The 22,500-nt window shown below is 37.8% G+C and overlaps 2 protein-coding genes across 9 annotated transcripts in view; one reads left to right on the forward strand and one right to left on the reverse strand.

Annotated features, from left to right (window-relative positions):
• Positions 1-22,500, forward strand: part of LOC138022806 (leucine-rich repeat-containing protein 42-like) — a 34,220-nt gene that overhangs the window by 6,861 nt on the left and 4,859 nt on the right. For 2 of the 6 annotated variants that reach the window (XR_011126646.1, XR_011126647.1), the window contains exons 4-5: positions 1,131-1,649; positions 14,700-14,764. Coding sequence is in view for 4 of the 6 variants with exons in the window: in XM_068869763.1 (XP_068725864.1) it covers positions 1,131-1,649 (519 nt within the window). In the remaining 2 variants the exon portion in view is untranslated. Of the gene's footprint in view, positions 1-1,130; positions 1,650-3,485; positions 4,722-10,765; positions 10,901-14,699; positions 16,818-22,500 lie in introns of those variants that run through there. The other 4 variants (XM_068869762.1, XM_068869765.1, XM_068869763.1 and 1 more) reach the window with 3 other exon arrangements.
• LOC138022805 (uncharacterized) overlaps positions 6,283-22,500 on the reverse strand; it is a 28,878-nt gene continuing 12,660 nt past the window's right edge. The window contains exons 1-6 of one of the 3 annotated variants that reach the window (XM_068869760.1): positions 20,175-20,476; positions 16,985-18,438; positions 16,839-16,896; positions 10,823-10,984; positions 9,642-9,761; positions 6,283-9,114 (exon numbers count right to left, since the gene is read on the reverse strand). In XM_068869760.1, the coding sequence (XP_068725861.1) occupies positions 8,731-9,114; positions 9,642-9,761; positions 10,823-10,984; positions 16,839-16,896; positions 16,985-18,285 (2,025 nt within the window). In that variant the 5' untranslated portion in view covers positions 18,286-18,438; positions 20,175-20,476 and the 3' untranslated portion in view covers positions 6,283-8,730. Of the gene's footprint in view, positions 9,115-9,641; positions 9,762-10,822; positions 10,985-16,838; positions 16,897-16,984; positions 18,439-18,571; positions 18,781-20,174; positions 20,477-22,500 lie in introns of those variants that run through there. The other 2 variants (XM_068869759.1, XM_068869758.1) reach the window with 2 other exon arrangements.

Below are 22,500 nucleotides of genomic sequence, written 5' to 3' on the forward strand. Positions count from 1 at the left end.
TAGCATAACCTCAGCCCACTCCTACAGAAAATAGTCCCTTCTGGACTAGGCGTTAGCATAACTGTCAGGGTTATAGGGCTTCTGCTGGTAAAAGTGGCCAGCTCTTGGAAAGTCAAGAGCTGCTGAGGAGGTGGCATCAAGGCTGTTAGTAACCTCTGAAGTTCTCTTTAAATGATTAATTTTGCTTGTCAAAACAGTTTTTGCTTGGTACAAAAATTACGTGTTAATTTTGTTTATGAAGAGGCTCTAAAGGTTTTAGCCAATTTGCCTCCAAAGACTGCCACTTGTATGAGTTACTGGTGCTCTGTCTTAAATGCCAAATGACTTAACTATAGTAAAGGGGGAACCCTTTGGGGACAACAGGGCAAGGTTTCAATAAGAGTTGGTGGCTGGTAGTTTGTTCATGGAAAACAAAAGAGATGCCTGAATTCTGAGAAATTTTGGTGGTAATTTCTGCTTCCCTGTCCATGTCGTCCATGTCAAAGTCAAAAATCGAGCATGCATGTTTTTGACGCAGTGGTCCAGCAGTCCAGCACTTGGTGTAAGCTGCCTGATTTGCTATGTGTAACTACATTTGAAGTATTCATGAAAAGTCTTTTTGGTAATGACAGATGAAATACATTGCATGCAGCTGCATAGAATGGAAAGGAGCCTTAAAGGGGCTATGTCACACTCTTTTAGCACCTAATCAGAACTCAAAATGTGTTGTGCCTTCAAATGAATTTTCAAAAAAATTTACAGCATTCATGTACTTGCTCTGAATAAAAGAGCCAAAATTTATTGATATTATTGTTTTGTTCAAATACCCTAATCCGTGATCCAGAATGCAAAAAAATGCCCCCTGACCCTCCCTACAAGCTTGTTCCTTTGGCCCTCGGAAGGCGTGCATTGTCTCTTCTTTGCCAAAACTCCTCAGGTTACATGTATTTGTGCTGCCTGAAATTCCTATTGAAAACCCTGCTAAAGAGGTGAGAGAGTATACCATTACTTAAAGAAAAAAGTGATTTTGGTTCAAAACCCTTGCCCAACATGGATCTTTGCTGACTTCAGTGATATAAATTAGTAATAATTTTGCTATTCATGTGCAAAGTAGATGAAGGAGTGTCGCATTTTTCATTGGGATACTGTAGGTTGAAATCTTCAAAGCAGAAAATCCTTTTACTGTTACCAAAGGATGGGCTGTTAACTTGGTCAATGAATGGATAAAAGCATCCATAGTGAAACATCACAAAGAAATCACCAAGACGAACAGTGATTCAGCAGGAGGAAAGAGGCTAAACTTTTACAAGTCACTGACACAATCTGCAGTCATAAAGAAGCCAACAGAACAAAGGCAAAGCACCGTCCCAAGTGAACTTCCTGTGATTATTCTGAGTGCTTGTGGAAGCAAAAATAATTATAAACCACAATGTTCACAATCCAGTGCAAAACAGCATTTTGTGCAGGAAAAAACGTCTGTGAGACAAGTCCAACCCAGGAAGAAACTGAGACTGAGTGAGGACTGTATTTCTAGTCCTAACTCCTTTACTGTCAGTGCTGATGAAGCTCTAGAGGCTAATTTGGTCAGAGAATACTTGAATTGTGACACTAACTCCAAGCCTGTAAAGAAGCATATATCTTTGCTAGAATCACTGGATTGCATGAGTTAGGTGAGTCAAAGTGAAATGTACGGTGTGTATACATGTATTTAGAGAGAAGTTTTTTTGATCAAAATTGCTGGGAATTGAAAAAAACACCAAAAAAACAGAAAGCAAGAAAATCTTATGCGACTGTTAAAAAAATGTCATTCACAAGGCAAATAACAAAGTAAAGAATGGGCAATTAACTTGGGCATTGTCTGTAAACTCAAAATGACAACAAACAGCCTCTTCTTGACTTGCATGCACAGGGATGAAAAGGGGGGGACAAAGGGGAAAAATCCGAGACCCTTGTTTGCGAATCCGAGATGGAGACCAAAACATGCAAGACTTCACACCGAAATAAATGCAATGTAAACGAGACTTCAAGATTCTTCACCAAGGCTGTCAAGATTTCGAGATCGGAGGTGAAAAGTTTGCGAGTGCCAAGATTTTGGATGTACCATTCGCCACCAATATGAAAAACTGGGACAAACAGTAGTTGTGAGGATTCCAATCATACACTTCTGTGACTGTATGAAAGTAATTACATGACTTTGTATTATTGAAGTCAGTGTTTGAAATTATAGGTAGAGCTTTAGTTAAAATTTATTCAATTTAAAAATCAAAATGTTTTCTTTCATCCTGACAGTACACATAACATTTAACTTTATATAATAACCCAAGTTATTCACGGATTTTGATTGGTTCTTGCCTATGATCTATTAGAGGACAGATGCACGATTGACGTCACCATCAGCTTTTATGCGAATAGAGTTTAATTCTTTATTATATAAAACAAATAGATTCCATGTTGCCGTGGGTCTGTTCAGTAATAGATCACAGAAGACGTCAAAATGTGGTAAGAACATCAGTGACACACACGGCTATCGCCTCGTGTGCCACTTTTTTGTTCTTACCACATTTTGACGTCATCTGTGATCTATTACTGAACAGACGCACGGCAACATGGAATCTATTTGTTAAATAATAATAATTGTAGAATTGTTTGCTGTCAGGCCTCTAATTAACTTGTTACAACAACAATGCAGGTCATAAGTCCATGGGACACAGTCACTCCTACACAAACTAACTAAAATGCTCATTTAATAGCTCTATTCCTTTACACTGAATCTTTTACTCTTAGGGTGCGTTCGATTGACCATGCCCCCTCCCCCTTTCCCCCGAAACATGTTGGGGTTTCCATACACTTGTCTAGCTTTTTCAAACTATTAAAACGTAGCATTGTAAAAGGGGGAGGGGAAAATTGTTGGGAAATGTGTTGTCTCCCAGCACTTATGACCTGCAATGACTCGTAGCTGCAAGTATTAACATTTTACCCACTCAACCATGGTATTGTACATACTGTAATCAGACAGACTACAACACCGGGAACTCCATGTCCTACTCTTTGAGAATTGTGTTAAGCCCCGGCTACACGTTCAAACATTGTTATAAAACAAATTTGTTGGATCCACAATGTTAGAACCTGTAGCATGCATGTTTCATGATGTTTGTTCAACATTTTTTGTTGGAAGAATGTTTTGACTTCAATCAAACATTTTCTCCAAAATACTGTACAGTCAGCAAGAAGCGTGTAGCCACTCTTTCAACAATGTTGTATTGCAAAGACCAATCAGAGTTAAGGGCCCAGTCTCCAAAACACAAACAAAACGCATGCCATCATTAAGTTGCATGACTAAAGTGACGTGTTTCCAACAATGTTATATGCATATCCAACATTGTCAGAAGTTGGGTTTCCTTTAAAACAATGCGAACTAGAGTGATTTTCCGAAAGACACCCCTGAAGGTTGACAGTTGTACCTTGTGAGTGCTGCTTTATCTCAGAAGCATTTCTTTTCTTTTAAGATGACAAGCAGCCTGTCAGTTCAGTTTTCTTTTCCTTCACATGTCAAAGGATGCCTTATTCAAGTGTACACGTATATTACAGAGTTTTCTGTATTTACTCAATTTAAATAAAACGGTTTTCACTACTCGTGGAATTCCTGGAAAACTCTTGGATTTTTGAAAGCTCCTTGAAAATTCAATTGTGACATCAACTCCTTGAATTTTTCTTCAAAATAATATTAGTCATAGTACTAAAAAATAATTTTTGAGATCCTTTTTCCCAAAAAAAATGCAGTTTAATTGTAAATAAAAAAGCTGAGGAGCTATTATATTTAGCCACAATACATTACCAAGTTTAACATAAAAAAAAGAAGATAATTATCACATGGCAAGGAGCCCAGAAGAAATCATGGGGCTTATAGTATGTGTTAAAGTCTGGATATCATTATGTGAGAAAAATAGATTTTTATCATCAGCAAATAAGACAAGGTCATTAAAGCTTACTGATGTTGACATAGATATCAAGAAAAAACAAATGAGAGAGCTGCTATCTCCATACAGTACATACCTGAGGAAAAAATATTGATGTGAAACTTCCAAGTTTGGGGTCCTGGATTTCTTTTGTTTAGACCCTGGAAACTCCTGGAATTTTGTAATCTTCTGGTAATACAAACCACGATAATTAATTAAGCAATATTATAATATTTAAAAAAATTCCATACCCATTTATCTTCTGTGCCTTTCAGCCTTTTTAAAATTGGAATTCTCACTTTGTGGGGTGGGGGAAAACAAAACACATAATCGTGCTAGTAAGGAAAGTGGGCATAGCAGAACTGTGATGTCAACACCAGAATGAAATATTTCCAGGGCCCGAATTAATTTTTCCGTTTTTTAGATTGAGAAGTTGCTGAAACTGCCTCTGAGATGCATTGTATTTGGTTGCAAAGAACAAAATTTCGCTGCATGCCTGTATTGACGTTACTGGCCTGCTTAATTACCAGTCTCCTTTCTAGCACGGTTTTGTACCCCACAATTAGCGAAAGGCATAGAATGAAAATAGGTATGGAGTTTTTTTGGTTATTTTTATCTAAAAAACCACAGTGTTTCGATTGAGTAAATTAAGAAAACCTGTCATAGGCACTTTAAAATAAACTAATTTTTGTAGATACAGGTACAGCTTGCCGGTTTCCCTTATAGTACATGTACAGGACTTGTATGTTTCAACAATAAATGATAGAAATGGATAGAAACGTGAAACAATGAGGCCAATTTTTTTACCCCAAAATCTTGCATGTGTTAATGCTGTTGGCTTAATCTTAAACAAAATTCAATCTATTTTTGAATTAAAGTAAGCAGGCATTGATTGAAATGTAAGGATCAAATACTGTACTTGTTAACATCGGGAATAGTATTTTATTGTTAAAGGGGAACAGAAGGCCAAAAAATAAGCATTTTTTACATGTATTTACCCTTTAGCCCATGCACAATAATGTTTTCAACTTTTTTCTGGCATATCTGTCGTTTTTCCACCTCAAAAAAATGTTTTCATTCCAATTTTGGACCATCAGCAGTGCGGCTAAGAATGGAGGAGTCAGCAGTGATTTTCGCAGCTTATGACATATGATATGGGGAAGACATGCGAGTACCCCCCATATACACTGTAGGAGCAGTGTTTATACTGATGTGTTTGTCTTGAATATTGAGTTCACGAAGAAACAGCAGAGCAACAAAGAAAACATCCACAGCAGCACTTGTGTTTTATACATCACAGCAGGCGGCTTATTTAAATTTTGAGCCCGCACTGAAAAGGCCGAAAAAGCAGGAAAAGCCCAACTTCGAAAGTAATTTTTTCGCAAAAAAAAAAAAAAACCAGGAAACGAGAGGAAATAACTCCACTAACTTAACTTTACTTATGTTGGGCTTTCCAAAACAATTTTTGGAAAAATTGCTGATTTTTGCCTTCAGTAATCTCTTTTAATCTTATGAGAAGAATGCTGCTGTTTCAGCGGGAGCATCTGTGTGGAAAATGAAAGAACCCATGCAATACCTTGTACAAAGGAGAAGACCACAGAGTTCTTTGTCAGTATTGGCTCAGTAATTCTTAACTGGGGGCTACTATAGAATGTGACTCCTAATTAGTACTGCATGTGGTAATTTCAATAAGATTGTAACAGCTGCCATTTGATTGCACCATAAAAGACATTCACCACAAACTGTTGCAAACTTTGATGCTCGTATCAAGTAAAGTGCCGTAGTATAAATGCTTCACTATAATTATTATGAAGAGGTGTCTCTTTAAAATTTGAGCTGATTTGTGGGCAGTGCATTCTCTCAGATCTGAACATTTCAAAGGCATTTGTCTCCTTTTTTTGCTTTGCCACTCAAGAATGTTTAAGTTTTTGGTGTGTAGTTCATTTCCCTGAATTTCATATAATAGGCCATTTTGCAGTTGTTTGCTCAGCGACCAAGCCTATGGATGGCTGCAAGGCTGCCGGTGACCTTGCATTGATACAGACCTTACTGCTTTTATCATGTAAATTGTGTTGTTGTAACGCTACACGTAATTAGTCCATATTAACATTACAAAAGCATGAAGATTTGTATCAAAATAGGGTCACCGGCAGCCTCGCTTCCATTGTTAGGCCTGGTAACTTTGCCACAACTGTAAAATGGTCTATTTTATGCACTCAAGACAAATTTGTAACCTTTTTTGTTATTAGACGAAATGTAACCCAACAACAATCAGCAAAGATTCCCAGTGATGAGCTCTTGCCAATGTGCCAACCCCTAACCTTTTAAACACATTTTCACCAATGGTAATACTCATTTTTATGTTTTTATTTTGGGCCTATATGCATGTTATTAACATAACAAAACTAACTCTGTACATGTATCATAACAAAATTAACAGATCTGAACTGATAAAATTACTTACATGTAAGTTACAAAATTGTGGCAAATTTGAGCTCTAGATGAAATCACAAAAGTACTCATGTGAAGTAAGGTGCAGTGATAAAACATATTAATCCCGATGACGTGCGACAAAATGGGTAACATCATTGTGCTTCATGATTTAGATACATTTGACTGAATGACACTTGTTGCTTAAATTAAACAAAAATAGGGGATAAATTGCTATGCTTTAAAGAGAGCTCAAAAATCTTATGGGTGCAGGTGTAATGCAAGACTTATTTATGACTATCATTGCAAATTCAAGGAAAAGTTTTGTAAATGTTCAGTAATAACATAATAAAAAGGAGTACCTTGCCCTGGCAGCAGAAATTTTAATAATTATTATTACAAGAATTTTTATGATAAAGTCACATTAATTACTACACTGATATTATTTTTACAATTACACACAATGTAAGTGACAGGTATTCTCAAGGGAATTTGCAGGGCAGTTGTCGATAGTATTTTGAACACTTCATGATGAAAAACAATTTACAGCAGTTTTAGATAAGATATTCAAAACGATACCTTTCTTTGCAAATAGTAATGATTAGACCATAAATTTATTTACTTGAAATGCTTCATGTATGAATCACAAGCAATGACATTAAAACATGTTTTAAGGCACATTGGGCATGGAGAACCCTTTTTTTGATATAACAATATCAAAGATACAACTGCAATGAATTGCCTGTACTGCATTTCTTGATTACAGTGTTTTACCAACTACATGTGCATGAGATAAAAGAAGTAGCATTATAATTATTATTGCTACTTCTTTCATCTCTTGATGACCAACCAAGCAACAATTAAATTTGAGGTACAGAAATCCTCATTCTTAATACTTCCATTTTAGCATTGCTTTTGAGAAATGTCCACTATAATTTGGTATGATTAAGGACCACACCATCCAAATAGTATACAAAGTACTATCAGATTTAGATACAAGTATTTATCTTTAAAAAACCCTTTTGAAAACAAGAGCTATTACCAAAACCTCATCGAGAAAAAAAAGATAGAAATTCCAAATTTATTCCTTGGGCCCTTTTTAATTTTGATTTTAAATAATATGGAGCAGCCAATAATTCTTATTTCAGAGAATTTACTGTTGCAATCACAGCTAAGTTCCTGATGAAAGAACATTAGAAGTTGACATATGTGTTCATCAACTTTGATGAGACTGTTGTGGAAAAATACAAGACTTTGGGTTAACATACAGGATAATAATTTATTACATTTGTATTCCCTAGTTCCACTAGCGAGAGTTGTCACCTCTTTCTGTTGTGGACAGTTGCACCATGTGCAAGTTCTGTATAGCCATGTTATAAAAATATTATAAAGCTTAATGGATGTCAAAAGCAGAGGCAAAAGAATTAAATTTTTATGCTTCTTCATTTTTTCATCCTGATTCTGTCCCTACTTGTATGTGAAAGGCTGGAGATCACATATTGCATGATGATAAACTGTGTGCCAGTGGCACACACATTTACCAATTAATGATTTGAGAAAGTAACAGAAATAAGGAAGTCTTTTGCTGTAAGATTTGTTTACGCGTCTTTAATGTATCTAAAATAATCTCACTATTCTTACCATTTAAAACTCATCTTATTAACAGCAGCTAATTTCTTGCAAAGCTTATTTCTTGTTCCACACAAGTCATATTTAAAATATTTTTCAATTAAAATATAAATTCTCCTTGCTTTATTCCAGACACTTGTTATGTTTTAATAGCAATAAATATTGTCTAGCAGCATTTATATTTGCAAAAAAAATAAAAACTTGACTTCAGCTATCTCAACTGAATACCGTTCATGGGGACGAGTTAATTGTTATTTAGATGCAACTCAACCAATTTTTTCACTAAAAAACAATGCAGTGCAAATATAAAAAAGTATAAAAACGTCGTTGAATAATAATTAGTTCCTACCCCATTTCCAATAACCACAAACATTATCTTCCTGTTTGCACACCACCCTTTGATTCCTATAAAACCTTGCATGTCATTTCTTTGCCAGCACGTACATCTTCAAAAACAATACATTTCCAGAGCAAAAATATCACTTGGAATATTATCAATGTAAGTATGTTTGTCAAGTCCATAATACACATGGATATCTACAAAATGAAATCATTCTAAAGTTCCAAGTTTATTTGCAATCTTCTCCTGGCTTGTCATTTGCCCAGTAGCAAGTATTCCATCATTAAGTACAAAAGCAAGGGCAGACGATAAATGGTCCTGGCACTGCCAGTCAGGTTTTGCACCCATGTGCCTCACACCAATTTGAATGTCTCCTTTGATCGCAATGCATGTCCGTCATGTTGAATATCCACTTGTGAGAGGTTTTAAAGTGTCTTCAAAGGTTGGTATTTCCATCGTACTCAACATTTGGGTGTATCGAAAGGAGCCTTGTTCCTCTTCAAGTGTCGGTGTGCTGGCCCTTGCTACTGGTTGCAAAGGGGGTGGGCTGAATGGACCATAGAGTGCCTCTCCATACCATGCCCTCTGAGTTTCAAAAGGACTAAAGCTACGTTCAAGGGCAAGTTTCTTCTCTGTTGTTTGTCGGAGAGTGTCTAATGTCTTCTGCCGCTTTCTTGCCTGATACTCATCAATGTAAGTGAACTCAGAGAGGGGTCTTGTCACTCCTGCACTCAGGAGGTCTCTCTTTGATGACCTGTTTCCTCTGGGTTTCTGTTTGGGCTAAGGAGGTGAAAACATAACGTCACTATATGCAGCTACCTACATTGTATTGATCAGACAAAACAACAGGGTGTAGAACAAACATGCCATCCATTGTTGCGAAGAATAAAAGAAGCTAATGTAGACAATAAAGCAAACGACTTAAGATATAAAATTTATGATGCCTTTAGTTGGAGAACCGATAAGCTTTCCTTAACAATGGCAGACATACTTAATGTAGTAAATATCTTATTCAGCTTATAACAACTATGTCCAACCGAATAACTCTCTGATTGCACTCACGTGATAAGATGGCCAATGTAGCTCATGTTTTGCATACTAATAGGGTCAAATTCCAAAACTAATTGAATGTCAGTTGTAATTAAAGAATGATACCATCATTTCAAGTTATTTTGTTCCTCAAGTTGACAATTACTCCACTAATTATTTTGACAAAAGCTGAAATTGAAAGAACCCCTCATAGAATTGGGTTTTAAGAGGAAATTATCACAATCAATCAGTTTCAAACAGTGCTGTTGCTGCCATACCTTTCCACTTGCATTTGCTTGAGGCATCTTTCCATTTGCATGCTGTTTAAAGTGCTTTCTTAGGGAACTTGGATCTGTGTATCTTTTTGGACAGCCTGGAACTTGACAAGCATATGGTTTCTGTGAAGGACAAAAGAAATAGTCATAAATAATTATTGTATTCCCATGCCTTTGGATTCTCTGGATGATACCCTCATTTCTGGTAACCCCTGGAACAAAAACTGCTGACAAGCAGTTCCTTACTGGTGCTTTAATCTTTTCCTGTGGAACCCCAAGGTGACCATGCAGTTTACCTTTTACTCTTAATAAGTAAACCTATCAAACCACCATTGTCCTTCCAGCAGCTGGTTTCTGCTACACTGAGACACCACTGCAAGCAACCATTAGTTTCTTTGAGGGAGCCGCCGTCCAGCGCCATGGACGAATAAATTAAATTTGAACCGGTAAAACAAGTTAGAAAACTTATTTTGGAGAGTGCCCATGCGTTCAGCTCATAACTGCTGCATTTGGGCGAGCCGGCTGTGTAGTCAAATTATGTCAAATGATCATGTGGGGCATGACGTACTTCGCCCATGTTCGATGGAAAATCGAACAGTTGCTATGCTCACGGGGTAACCACCATCTGTTGGTGCCTCTGAGAGTCGACTTTTCACTCAGAGGCATTTACAGGTAGGAAGGAGTGTGTTTTAATCCAGTACATCTGCATGCAAATGCAATGCCCCTTAGCACTGCTGGGCTACCCCAAAGATGTCTTGCAGCTCAAGGAAAGGACAACTATGATTATTGCTCAAGTATACCATCACATTGATATTTTTTTGAAAAAATTATTCATCAGGTTACTTCGAATACTTTATCTTTCAGTCACACGGTTAACATTACTTAATTTCTCTAAACTTTTAAACAATCCTCTTCAAGTTACAGAATTAATAAAACATAAAAAGTCACATTCTTGTTCCATTCATAAACAAAGCGACTAACAGGTTTGAAATTTCAAATCAAGAATCAGTTTGCCTAGTTACTAGTTCATTTCAACTAATTTTTATGGTTGATCTTAGTTTTATGTTGAACTTGATTGCAAGTAAACTGCAGAAAAAAGGAACTGTTTGATTAAATTTCTCCCTTAGAGACCAAATGTTTCTGGAAAGCACCAAAGAAATATTTCAACTTTAATGAAGACTTACAGTATCCTGATGTGTCCTTTGATGCTTTGCTCTATCTGAGGAATTGCTGAAAGCTTTTGGACAGCCAAGATGCTGGCAAAGATATGGCTTCTCACCAGTATGGGATCTCATATGGATTTTTAGGTTCTCCAGCCTCGAAAATGCCTTGTTACATCCTGGGAACTAAACAACAGAATGGAAGATAATTATGGTTCAGATCCTCATTCAGCTTGTACAAGACTATGACTAGAATGTAGCAATTTAGCAAAATTGGAATCAAAATATTTTTATTGGTTGGTTGCCCATGGTTTAAGTTGTCCACCGTCTAAAGACCTGTTGCCCATTGAAACGCAAAGGACGCTTGTAAAAATGTCAGTTTTGAGTAAAATGTGTGTAAAGTGGGTTTGACAGACACGACTCCTGCTGTGTCCATGGTGTTCTAGTAGCCTTCACAGTTTGCTTTGCCAAGCATACATTTAAGCAATCTTCCTTTTATATAAGAGATCAAGGGAGATTCCTTGCTTATACAACCAAATGTATCTCTCTGAGATTAGGCTGGTTTTGAATTAAATGCCATTTGCCGAATGGTACGTTGTGTATGTTCTTTAAGCTTTTCAAAGCTGGTTGAAATTGCGTGACAAAAGGTAGAATTTTCTTGTGCGCTTGTTCGATATCAAAGTATTGTATCTTAGCGTATTTGGCCGTGCGAAAGCTGGGTTCCATTGCTACGAACATGTTCCTTCTTCCAATCTGTTGTCAGGTTTGTACCAATATATTAACAGAAAATAAATGACAGCAAAGAGATGTAAGGTTATTTTTTTATCGTGTTTGCGGTGACTACGACATATTACTAATCACTCTTCGTTGCAAATCAAATCGTTCCGCAAAATATTAGTCAACCAAAAATTCTGATTCCCCGATCGGGCAAGTCTTACAGTTGTTTTACTGGCCCACGGATATATTTTGCTTGCCCGGGCAATCGGGCAAGCGTTAGTGTTGAACACTGTACTGACAGTCTGTTACCCAGATATCTACATGTATTTTCAGGGAATGCATAACATTGGGGGTGGTTTCTTTTTTGGAAAAAAGGTCTTTCATTCTCTATGAACAGTTGAATTCCAGGCCAGACCACCTTTGTTTGTCCACATATTAGCACCTTGGATCACCTTGATTTCACAATGCCAGGAAACATTACATAACATGTAACCTGCATTTGTGGATTTTAGAAAATACTTGCATTGATCAACATTTCTGGAATAATTGTTTTGTCTGGTAAACAAGCCAAAACTAGCCTTAATTAATTTTAAATGTATACCCAATAAAAACATAGAAAAAAAATAATGTGAGTGGCATCTGTTAGAAAAATAATGTTCTGGTCAAAGATGTGACCATCAATTTTTAAAATATTGAAGTTTCCTATTAAAAAAAACACTTCCTTTATAATTATAATTGGCTTATAAACACAGACAGCAAAGAAATAGATAGAAACAAAGCACATCTTTGAAAAAGCCCACCGTAAGCCAATGAAAACTGTCACCTATGAAACTTAACACAGTTTTGTCTGTTTATACAGATAAAAATATAAACACTGTCAAAAAACAGAGGAAGCTAGGTGTGGGAAAAATAGGGCTTTAAGTCCCCAGACATATTAATTGGCTTAATTCTGTAACCTCAACCTCAAAAGCCTTAAATCTAGTCTAAAAGCTGTTGTGAGGACCCAGTCAAATGTCCCTATTTTTCTAGCTTCTTTCAATCTTTTTACTTAAGGAGTTCTTTAAGTGACAAAACAAATCTTTTCCCTAATCTTGTATGGAAAAAATGTCTTGTATAAGTACTAAGGCATGAGCAGAATCTGAGTTACATGCAGTATTTGAAGGCTTCAATTCTTTGCCAAAAGTATGAAACTGTAGATTGTACACTAGTTAAAAATACCTCGGTGTCTACATTTTCAAAGTCAACAGTACCTAAATACATGTATGCCCCCCCACAAGAGGAACGGCCAAAATTAAGCTGCTAAAAGCAAAAATAACTAGTGTCAAATGCTAGTACTTACAGTAATGTCAATGATAAAAGATATAACAGTGACACAAATATTGTCACTTGTAAATTTTAAGAATATTTTAAACATCTTTTTAGAGGTATCCTCAACCTTAATGGGAGGTGCAGTGGCCTCATGGTTAGTACGCTCGACTCCGGATCAAGTGGTTCGGGTTCGGGCCCCGGCCGGGGACATTGTGTTGTGAACTTGGGCAGGACACTTTACTATCACGGTGCCTCTCTCCACCCAGGTGTATAAATGGGTACCAGTGAATATGCTGGGGGTAACCCTGTGATGGACTAGCATCCCATCCAGGGGGGAGTAGAAATACTCCTAGTTGCTTCATGTTACAGAAACCGGAGATAAGCGCCGGCCTGGTGGGCCTTCTAGGCTCATAGCAGACTTTACCTTACCAACCTTAATGCAAAATTACAAAGCAGTTTCTTTAGAAATTTTGCACTTTTCTTGCGACATTTTGTGTTGATGTGTGATGGCAAAAGCTATAAGCTAAGTATACTCCAATACTTTCATTTCACATTGTCTTGGCATTATAGCACAGTAAGGATATATGACTTGAGTTCCCTTTTACTCATGAGTTGACACAAGAACAGTAGATTTGGGATAAAATTTTCAGCATTATGTGAAATTGGCACCAGAAACAATCACCTGTTTGCAACACCGAACAGAAATATTTTATTTAAAAACAAAAATTCAAACCCATATGCATTTTTTCCAAGAAGATAAAGTTAAGATTTCAAGAAATTCAATCCAGTTAATTTTGGGCAAATAGTTCATGGTGTCATTTCATATGATTTGGTGACCATGGGCTTGTTTCTCAAACGTCCTGATATTTTTTCAGGCCCGAAAAGCCATTTGTGAAATCAGCCATCCACTTCTTTTAAAAAGCTGGTCTTCTGGTATTTTATCAAGAAAACTACAAGCAAAACGATGGAGAAAAATTAGGACTTAAAACCTCTCCCTTAACATACAGAGGGCATTGTGATACTTGAAATGTCTCTGGACTTTCAAGAAAAGTAGTAGTCCCCAGATATCTCTGACTGAGACAAAAGATATTGAATGGTATTGAATTTATGAAATTTAGCGTGCAGGACTGGCGTAGTGGTGAGAGCACTCACTTCCCACCAATGTGGCCCCAGTTCAATTCCCAGACTCAACATCATGTGGGTTGAGTTGGTTGGTTCTCTACTCTGCTCCGAGAGGTTTTTCGTCAAAGTATTCCAGTTTTCCCCTCTCCTCAAAAACCAACATTTCATTTGACTTGCGTTGATTTATTGATTTCAGGTTACAGAATCCCCATTAGTGGTCCAGCCTTAAAAGACTAGACACTTAAATAATTAAGTTCCTTTCCTTTCCTTTCCTTTCCTTATTATTCATAAATTTGAACTCGGACTGCTGAAGTTGAAATACATGAGAGTTAACGATTATCACAGTTAAGCAGTTGTGAAGAAAGACTGAAGAAAACAACCCAGGCTTGAACAGGGCTCAAACCAATGACTGTGCAAAAGCACTACAGCACAACTGTGAACGGCCATGGGTTGGAGCTCCATTTGAGCATGGATTTTCTCCAGGATTTCTTCCCAACTTTTTAAGTAGGATGATCTTCAACTCTCTTATTACAAAGACAGTATCTGGATAAGAGCCAGAGGAGTTATTGCTGAGATGGATGTCATGTGAACCCAAGAATACAAGAAAAACTCATCTTTCAGTATTAATTATTTGGGGATTATTTTGAAAAAAACAGAAACTTAACAAGAAATGAAATACTCTTCGTTTGACCCCCTCCACAGCTTTGCATGTTGTCAGCCATCTACTTTTTTTTTCTACTTTTTTTGATTGCAGCGTGATGTTTGTGTGTTTATCAGAGGGTGAGACATCGTTGAAAACTTCTGGAAAAAAAATTGTTGGTAGGTCATTTGCAGCAATCAAATTTATCACTGTTTACTAGCAAATTGCCTTCTAAAGTAATTTAAAAATTAGTGAGAAGGCTTTTGTTTAGTTTAAGAAAGTTTCAATTTAAATAAATTGACCGATGTTTATTCATAGTAAATACTGTTCACAAGATCTCAGCAAGAATTGATATGATGTATTTATGGGTTTACATTAAATGAATGCTCTTCTGTTACATCAATTTTGACATGCTCAATGACATTAATGTACACGGAGTAAAATATCATTTCTTGGCCACAAGAATTCTAAACAAAAGAAGTTTAATGCAATGATTGTTAAATATTGTCGAACGCTTTTAACACTACGACACATTTTTTTGCAAAATGTGATTTTCGTCATATTCCGTGACTAATTGATCATGTACTTTCGAAAACAAAAATGTTTCTACTTCGTAGTTTTTGTAGGTTTGAATCGCAGGTGTTACTTTTCCATTAGAGCTTGCTGTTCCTTTAACTTTAAACCCTATACGGTTGTATATCTTGAATACGGATATACAAACTTCAAATAAATTTTAATTAGAACAATTTACACACGCAGTATTTTTTTAATTTACCAACCTTAGAAAAAGACAAGCAGAAATTTGTTAAGTTCTTTTCAATTGTTGTTTCTCCAGAAGTCGTGAAATAAAATACCTCTATTTTAAGGTAATTATTTCTGAATGCTGTCAAATTCAACACGCAGGTGGCAGGCGGTTTGCAAATGTGTGTACAATATATTCCGTGACCATAAGCCACAAGACATCTACATATCTACATCTACTTTATTGAGACCAGCGGGAAACGTGTTGATTTCCAAGGTCACAAAACAGCATTACAACTCGTTAAAGCATCACCCAGCAACCATAATCAAGGCTATTTTTGTCAAATTTGTACTCAAATATATTGAAATTGTTCACTTCTACTTGGAAAAATAATTTTAGTTCAACGCAAACGTTTGTTTTTCCTTTGCCATTGACCACTCACTCCTCCTCCCTGAAATTTACCCACGGTGAAATGTACACATTTCGTAAATATGTTACAAGCCGAATTAAGAACTAAATAAAACCAAATTTGGCAAGGTATTGAACTAATTGCTCTTCGGCAACTAATATTCCGTTCCTTGTCCTGGATTTGAATAATTTCATCAAAACCATGTCTGCAGTTTGTTTCGTAACAATTCTATGTAGACTCCCCGCTGAACAACCGCATTGCGCTTTATTCAGCGCGCTCAGAGGAATCAATTTTTGTGCCATTTTCACGCGATTAAAAGTACATCAGCCTATGTTCAGGATCTGTTGGATCTTTCCCCAAGTACTGACTTGAAAAAAGTTATTTTAATTGTTTTGGACGAGATTAATTTTGTTTCGTGATAGCTTGCATCTAACCGCTGGTTTGTTTTTTTTCTCTGCCAAGACGAACCGCAAGTATAACAAATATGCCATTGATGTTGAAGCCCCAGAGGCTAAAATGAATGACAAACAAAGCGTTTATTGTGGCGAATGCAAATGTTGTCGAGTCCCTGTAGTGATTGGGGTTCAAATTCCTATCGATTGGCTACGTCACTCGCAAAAAAAACCGACCAACCTTGCTTAGTCAAAATGCGTTTTTCAAAACCACAATCGCACTAAAAAATTGTCTACTCACTTCCTGCGCTTTTCGCTTCGAAGATCTTTTTCCGGTAGGGAACTAACAATATTTAGCTCGCCAGAACAATGAATGTAACTCGTGTCATTGACTCACAAAAAACATGATTAAATTATTGTGAGAGTGGCATCGGCAGATACTCGTGACATCTAAAGAATACCGCTAACTTCTATATGAAAAGCCGCCAAGGGAATGTTATATTGTGGCTGATTTTGGTCAGCTCCGCAAATAAAACAGGAACCCTCGCTATTGTGCGTAAAATACGATGATATAAGATTCGAAAACTCAACTTCTGCCTAGCTCGATTCTTGAAGTACAATGTTGTTGGTTCTTCAAATTGACGATAAAATAATTTACGCGATCTCAATGACATAAAACAAAGAACAGAACAAACAGTTATCACACGTACCGTACACCGATTTGGCTTCTCCCCAGAGTGAACTCTCATGTGTATAACAAGCTTGTATCTATAGGAAAAACACAATACGTTATTATGTGTTAGAAAAATCCAACCTGGAAAGGCGAAATTTCAAATGATGAATAACTCATATTAACCTCGCGTTAAATGCTCGTCTCTGCCTGCTACAATCTTTCCAGTAACAAATATACAAATCGTCCGCTTTTCTCTGGTCGATGTGGACCTTTTCGATATGCCGAACCAAATCATCTCTTTCCGAATAAACTCCATCACATCCAATCCATTTACAAGGGAATAATGTGTTCTCTTCGCTCGCACTGGCGCTGGATTCCTTTGCGCTCGATTTCACTGCTGTCTTTTTCGTCTCCTTGATTTCTTCTTCGCTACTCCAGCTATCTTCGATGTCATTTTGAGGTGTTTTCTCCTGTTCTTTCCCTCCTTCCGAAGGCAAAAACTTGCCGAAATTTTGTAAATGATCTTTAAGAATTTCCTCTGATTTTGTGCGACTGCCAGACTTGAAAAGCTGCGATAGTTTACCCCTCGGGTTTGCAACCAAAGTGACATTTGGTGAGGCTGATTCAGCTTGGTTACTCCAAAGCCGGTAATTTGCAAATGATCTTTGGCTGTAGTTTGAAAACCCTCCACTCGATCGCTCAAATGGATTTGTTTCGGTCGTGGGGCTGAGATCTCTTAGCTCAGAATCTGACTCGTTAACACTTTGAGGAAAGAAATGTTGTCGCGCTCTTGTCGGGGGACAAGGGCTTCCAAGATCGGAGTCTGAAAACACTGAGCTGCCCGTCGAGAGCGAAGGCGAGAAGTTGTCGCCGCCTTGAAACGCCTGCTGTCTTCCACTGAAGAAATTAGCTGCTGGTTCGGGAGTCGAACCTGACCAGCTTCGGCTTCTTGGTGCTTCTGGGAAGCCGTACTGAACGGCCTGGCCATTTAATTGACCGCGGCTCGGTTGAGAGCTAAAGCGAGACACAGCGACGCCATTCTGCGAGAGTTCAGACACGAAGTTGGCCTTCTCTGCCAGCTCCGTTAAGCCAGCTAACGGATTCATTCCAAGCGACGTCGAGCAATTCTGAAGTGACGGCGATAAACAGTTGCTGACAACAGCTGGAGGGAACGGTCCTGCGGAATTTTTCGCCGTAAATCCATTTTGCGTGTTGTTGGCGTTTATAAAGTTGACACTTTCCTTTGTGGACATTCCACTGTGCGTTTTGTGATCCGCGTAATGGTAATCGAACTGAGCAGCTCTCTTTGACACGGCTGAAATCATCCTTGGCTCGTCCTCAGCACCGGAGTCTATTTCTCCTTGATTAAATGAATTATATTGACTGTATCCCCGCAATCGCGATGCTCTTACACTCGCCTCCAGATTGCATATTTTCAAACCTGCCGACGTTTGTCCGTAGAGGCCTCGTCCAGACTCGTACATACTGGACTTCTGCTCTAAAATTTCCGCACCGCTTTTCTGAAGTTCTGCTGTGAAAGTCTTGATGCTCGTTTCTTGTAGCTGCTCAAGATATCTAACAGTGGCTGTATAATCTTTCAAATCAATTTCAGTGTTGTCTTGGCCCTCCGCATTTCCCTGCAACATTCAAATCACAGAGTAAACAACGTGGAACCAAATGAGCAAATCTCTTCCACAGCTCTTTATCGCGTGAAAGTAAAAAAGGACCAAATCGCGCGCAACCATGGAAGTTTAAAATTATTTAGGCTACCTCAGGCGGGGTTTCACACAAGTTTTCCTTTAAAGCGGTCACGCGCCAACTTCAAACGCAAGCCACTAATACCATGCAAAAGCATGTAAATTACTTTAGGGAAAGAGGCCGTTCTCTTAACTCTGCACACGAGTGGAAAAACAATAGAAATGCTAAACTGGCGTAGCCTGTCCTCAAACCAGGGTTTTATGATCACCTCTCAGTGCGCGGTATTCTGCAGGAACCCTATTTTGATTGACAGGTCTTCATCAGCGTCGCTATGGTAACTAATTAAGACTTATTAAATTTCATCACCTCTCCAATCACCCTGCGGTTCGCGACTTAACGAGGCGGAGTTCTGATTTTTCGAAGTCTCTTAACCCGGTTGGATTGTCCTTCAACTCCCGTTTGAACGTGCGGGAAATTTCTGTCCGGTAGGTCAAATGTGCCCCGGGACTCGCAAATTATTGGTCGTTGAGTAGACATTTTTGAATTCGGGTGTGCGTTTGAAATTGTCATTAACCCAGACCTTCTGTTGACAGGCGCTGACAATAGCTGTGTTACGTACCATTTCCGGTATTTGTTTGGCTTCATACTTGATTAGTTTAATATTTTACACAGCTTTGCGTCATAAAGCTTACGAGTTCATAATATCATGTAATACCAAGAACATGTAGAAGACGTTAACTTAAGCGGAGATAAAATTACTGTACGTATTTACACCAATACGTCGAAAAAACGCGACTTAAAAATAGTATCTTCAAATTAAACATTTGTCAATGTCAACTTTTGTCCACCAAACCAAATTTTATCAAAGAAGAAGATAAGTGAGTTTTTATCCAACATCCTCGTGGCAATTTTAAACTGACCACTCCTGCGCTTCTGGCGTTTGTGATGGCACAGTGATTTCAAACTAAAAAGCAAGCCGCCGGTTTTTCAATAATTGTTTTTTTCTTTCCAATGAGTTTGTACATCCGCCGGGCGGAAAATTAGCCTCTTTCAAGGAAAACGCAGATTTCGATCTTTAAACGCATTTATTTTACCCACTAAAACTTCTCACATTAACAATCATATTGGAAGAGACTTGTGTCAGCCAAAAGAGTCCCGCTTTGTTGATGTAAAAACATTGTTCCGGAGTTTCCTTTGAATATGAATTACGATTGAACCTGTCTTTCGTTTCCCGAAGATTGAAGGAACGCTGTCGGCTCAACGTGGCAATTTAACAAATGGACATTGAAAAGATAATAGACTTCTCATTCATCCTTATTTGCGTAGGCAAGTACGAACATTTTTTTCTCGCTTCTATTGACAAACACTTCGAGAACTCGATAAACTGCCAGCTATGAAATGAGTTATCTTTGTTACAGCGTTTTCTTCTCCACGGGACAGATATTTAGACCATCCGCGAAATTGGTCTGTGATAAATGATTTTTAACGCTGTTCAATGAAATCTTCATCTGTACATCATCATCTCCATGAACAATTGTCATTCTGTACTTGGCTACAATCGTCCTTTTCAAATGTATAGCCGATGATGATATTCCAATAAACACCTTTCAGAATCCACATTTCCCGTGCGATAAAATCAGATATTAACCATGTACCCAGTTGATGAAAATCTTACCTTAAATGTTTTTGAATAATTTTCCTTATTTTGTACTCTTTGCAACGGCGACTTATAACACGCACGTCTCAGTGTTCATAGTATCAGTGGAAGTTTTTTGACCTCGGATATTTTCCTTGCCAGGCGATATGAGTCGTATGTGTTGGGCTTGTGGTTTACATCTATTGCCAAATACCGAAACGTGAAACCAACTACACGACAAGACGAGTATCGCTTCGCAGCGTTACGTTTCCGGAGCTGGCTATCGGGGTTATCAAAGAAAAGTTGTACCCCAGCAAATTTTAAAAGATTCCAGCGAGGCAAATGCCCAATTGTATCAAAGGCCAAAGGTGTTAAAAATTTGTTTTTAAATTTTCAGACTTTATATTCCTGTTTTGTCTACCGAAGCAAAAGTTAGAACCGCGATCTTTTCTTCCAAAATAAACCGCATTTCAAGGAGTAAGAAGTCTGCTCCCAATGTCATGTGTGATTGGTCAAATTCTGAGATTTAAAAGTGAGGACGAGGCGAAGTGGAGGTGTCTACGGAAGAAAGAGAGGATTAGAAAAGATAAAAGAAGTCTCGCCCATCGTAAATTTTATCCAAAACAAAAACAAACACGTTTTAGCCTTTTTCAAAACATTTGCATTTTAAAGCTCTCTCGGGTTTTCGGGGTCAATTGCACCTTGACTTGGGTGACCTCACGTAAGGCTGAATGTTTACTAGAATGACTCTCTTCGTTCCTTTACTCTTAGAATAGCTAACAGTGTTTGTTTCGTTTATTCTTAGCAGGCACGAAAGTCTTTGAATTTTAAACCGGTCAACCTTAAGTACCTCGTACAAGACGTTTATCGTCCTAACAGTGGGATAATTTGTTTTTAACTCGCAATGAGACTGACGGAAAATTGATATGTCTGGTCGATGGAGACATCATTATAAATATTATCGTTTTTCAACGTTGTGCCAAAACAACCTTGAAGGGTAACCAGGATATATTTCTATCACTTGATCGTACCATTGGTCTAACTTGAGCGAATTCAATGCAAGAATTGACACGACCTTCACAGCGAGGATTCGCTGTTCAAATTATGTCCGCTAAATTTTCAACAATCCCCCAAATGGAACCTTTGAAGAATAAAATATGGCATGTATTTTAACTTATTTGACCAAAAAATCTTCCAGCACTCAGAGTCCCCTTAACTGTAAATAACACTGCAACTTTGAGAAAATCTCACAAATTGGAAAGCCTCTTTAACATTACTTTTTAGGATATCACTGAGTTTTCCCAGTACGCCAAAATTTTGTACAGGTGACAGATAACGAGTGAGTCCAGGTCTATTTTCTGTCCTCTCTTGCAACACCACCAGGAATTGCGAATGAAGTTAGAGAATTAATTTTTCCGATGTTCTCCTACAAAACCGGTACCAGTTGGTCTTCATGGAAACCAACTCTTTGAGGCTAAATTGCAGTCCTCTTTTAGGTCCCTTGTGTCACAAATAGTTAGAAATTTTTCCTCCGTTGCAACACCACTGGGTGTGTTCAGTGAAGTCTATGTTCTTTCCTCAAAATGGATTCAATCAATGCTTCTCATTACAACCAGGCTTTGCTTTTTGTTGGGGCGGCAAAGGTTCAACGATCGTTCTGAAATCATGATCACGCTGCAACAGCCTCAGCAGCGGAAAAAAAGTTAAGTCTCGTGGGTGTGCCATACTTGTATCCCTTGGAAGTTCTGTGCTACGGTAGTAGTTCCGTTAGCCCTGAATCTTCTATCTGTCGGAAGTTTTTCTTGGGACGTTTTAGCAATGACAACGGAAAGGTCGACTAAAACATCACTTTCACCGTAATTTGACTATTAAGTTAACTCCTTAGAGGTTCTTTCAGGTTTACCATTTACGTTGTACAAGTATTTGGCAGAGCCAGTATTCATTCCTAAATCGGCAATGATAAGAACTGGATTCAACTAACAATAGGAATGCCCTTTTTATCTTGAGTTTTTACGTCGGTGTTGGCGATGATTTCGTCGTCATTAGAAAAGCAAACGAAAAGTCTTGGAAGCCTCTGTTCCTTGAGGCAACGAAAACCGAGATCCTTTGTTTTTTTTGAAAACCTGTTCTTGTAAGTGGCTCAAACCAGTTTCAATACTTTTCTACTGTATCACAAAGCAACTGTATTATAGAACCATGTGAGATAAGTTTTATTTCTTAACAAAATGTACCGAATAATATTGAGGGTCGTAATTGGTTACCATAGCAACAAGTGAACCATCTACAAACACCCTATATATTTTATTTCAAAGGCTTATATCTTAAAAGCGAATTGGGATTTACTTTGCTGGCACGTGATTATCAG

Source organism: Montipora capricornis, chromosome 11 (assembly GCF_036669925.1).
Source record: "Montipora capricornis isolate CH-2021 chromosome 11, ASM3666992v2, whole genome shotgun sequence".
NCBI lineage: Eukaryota > Metazoa > Cnidaria > Anthozoa > Scleractinia > Acroporidae > Montipora > Montipora capricornis.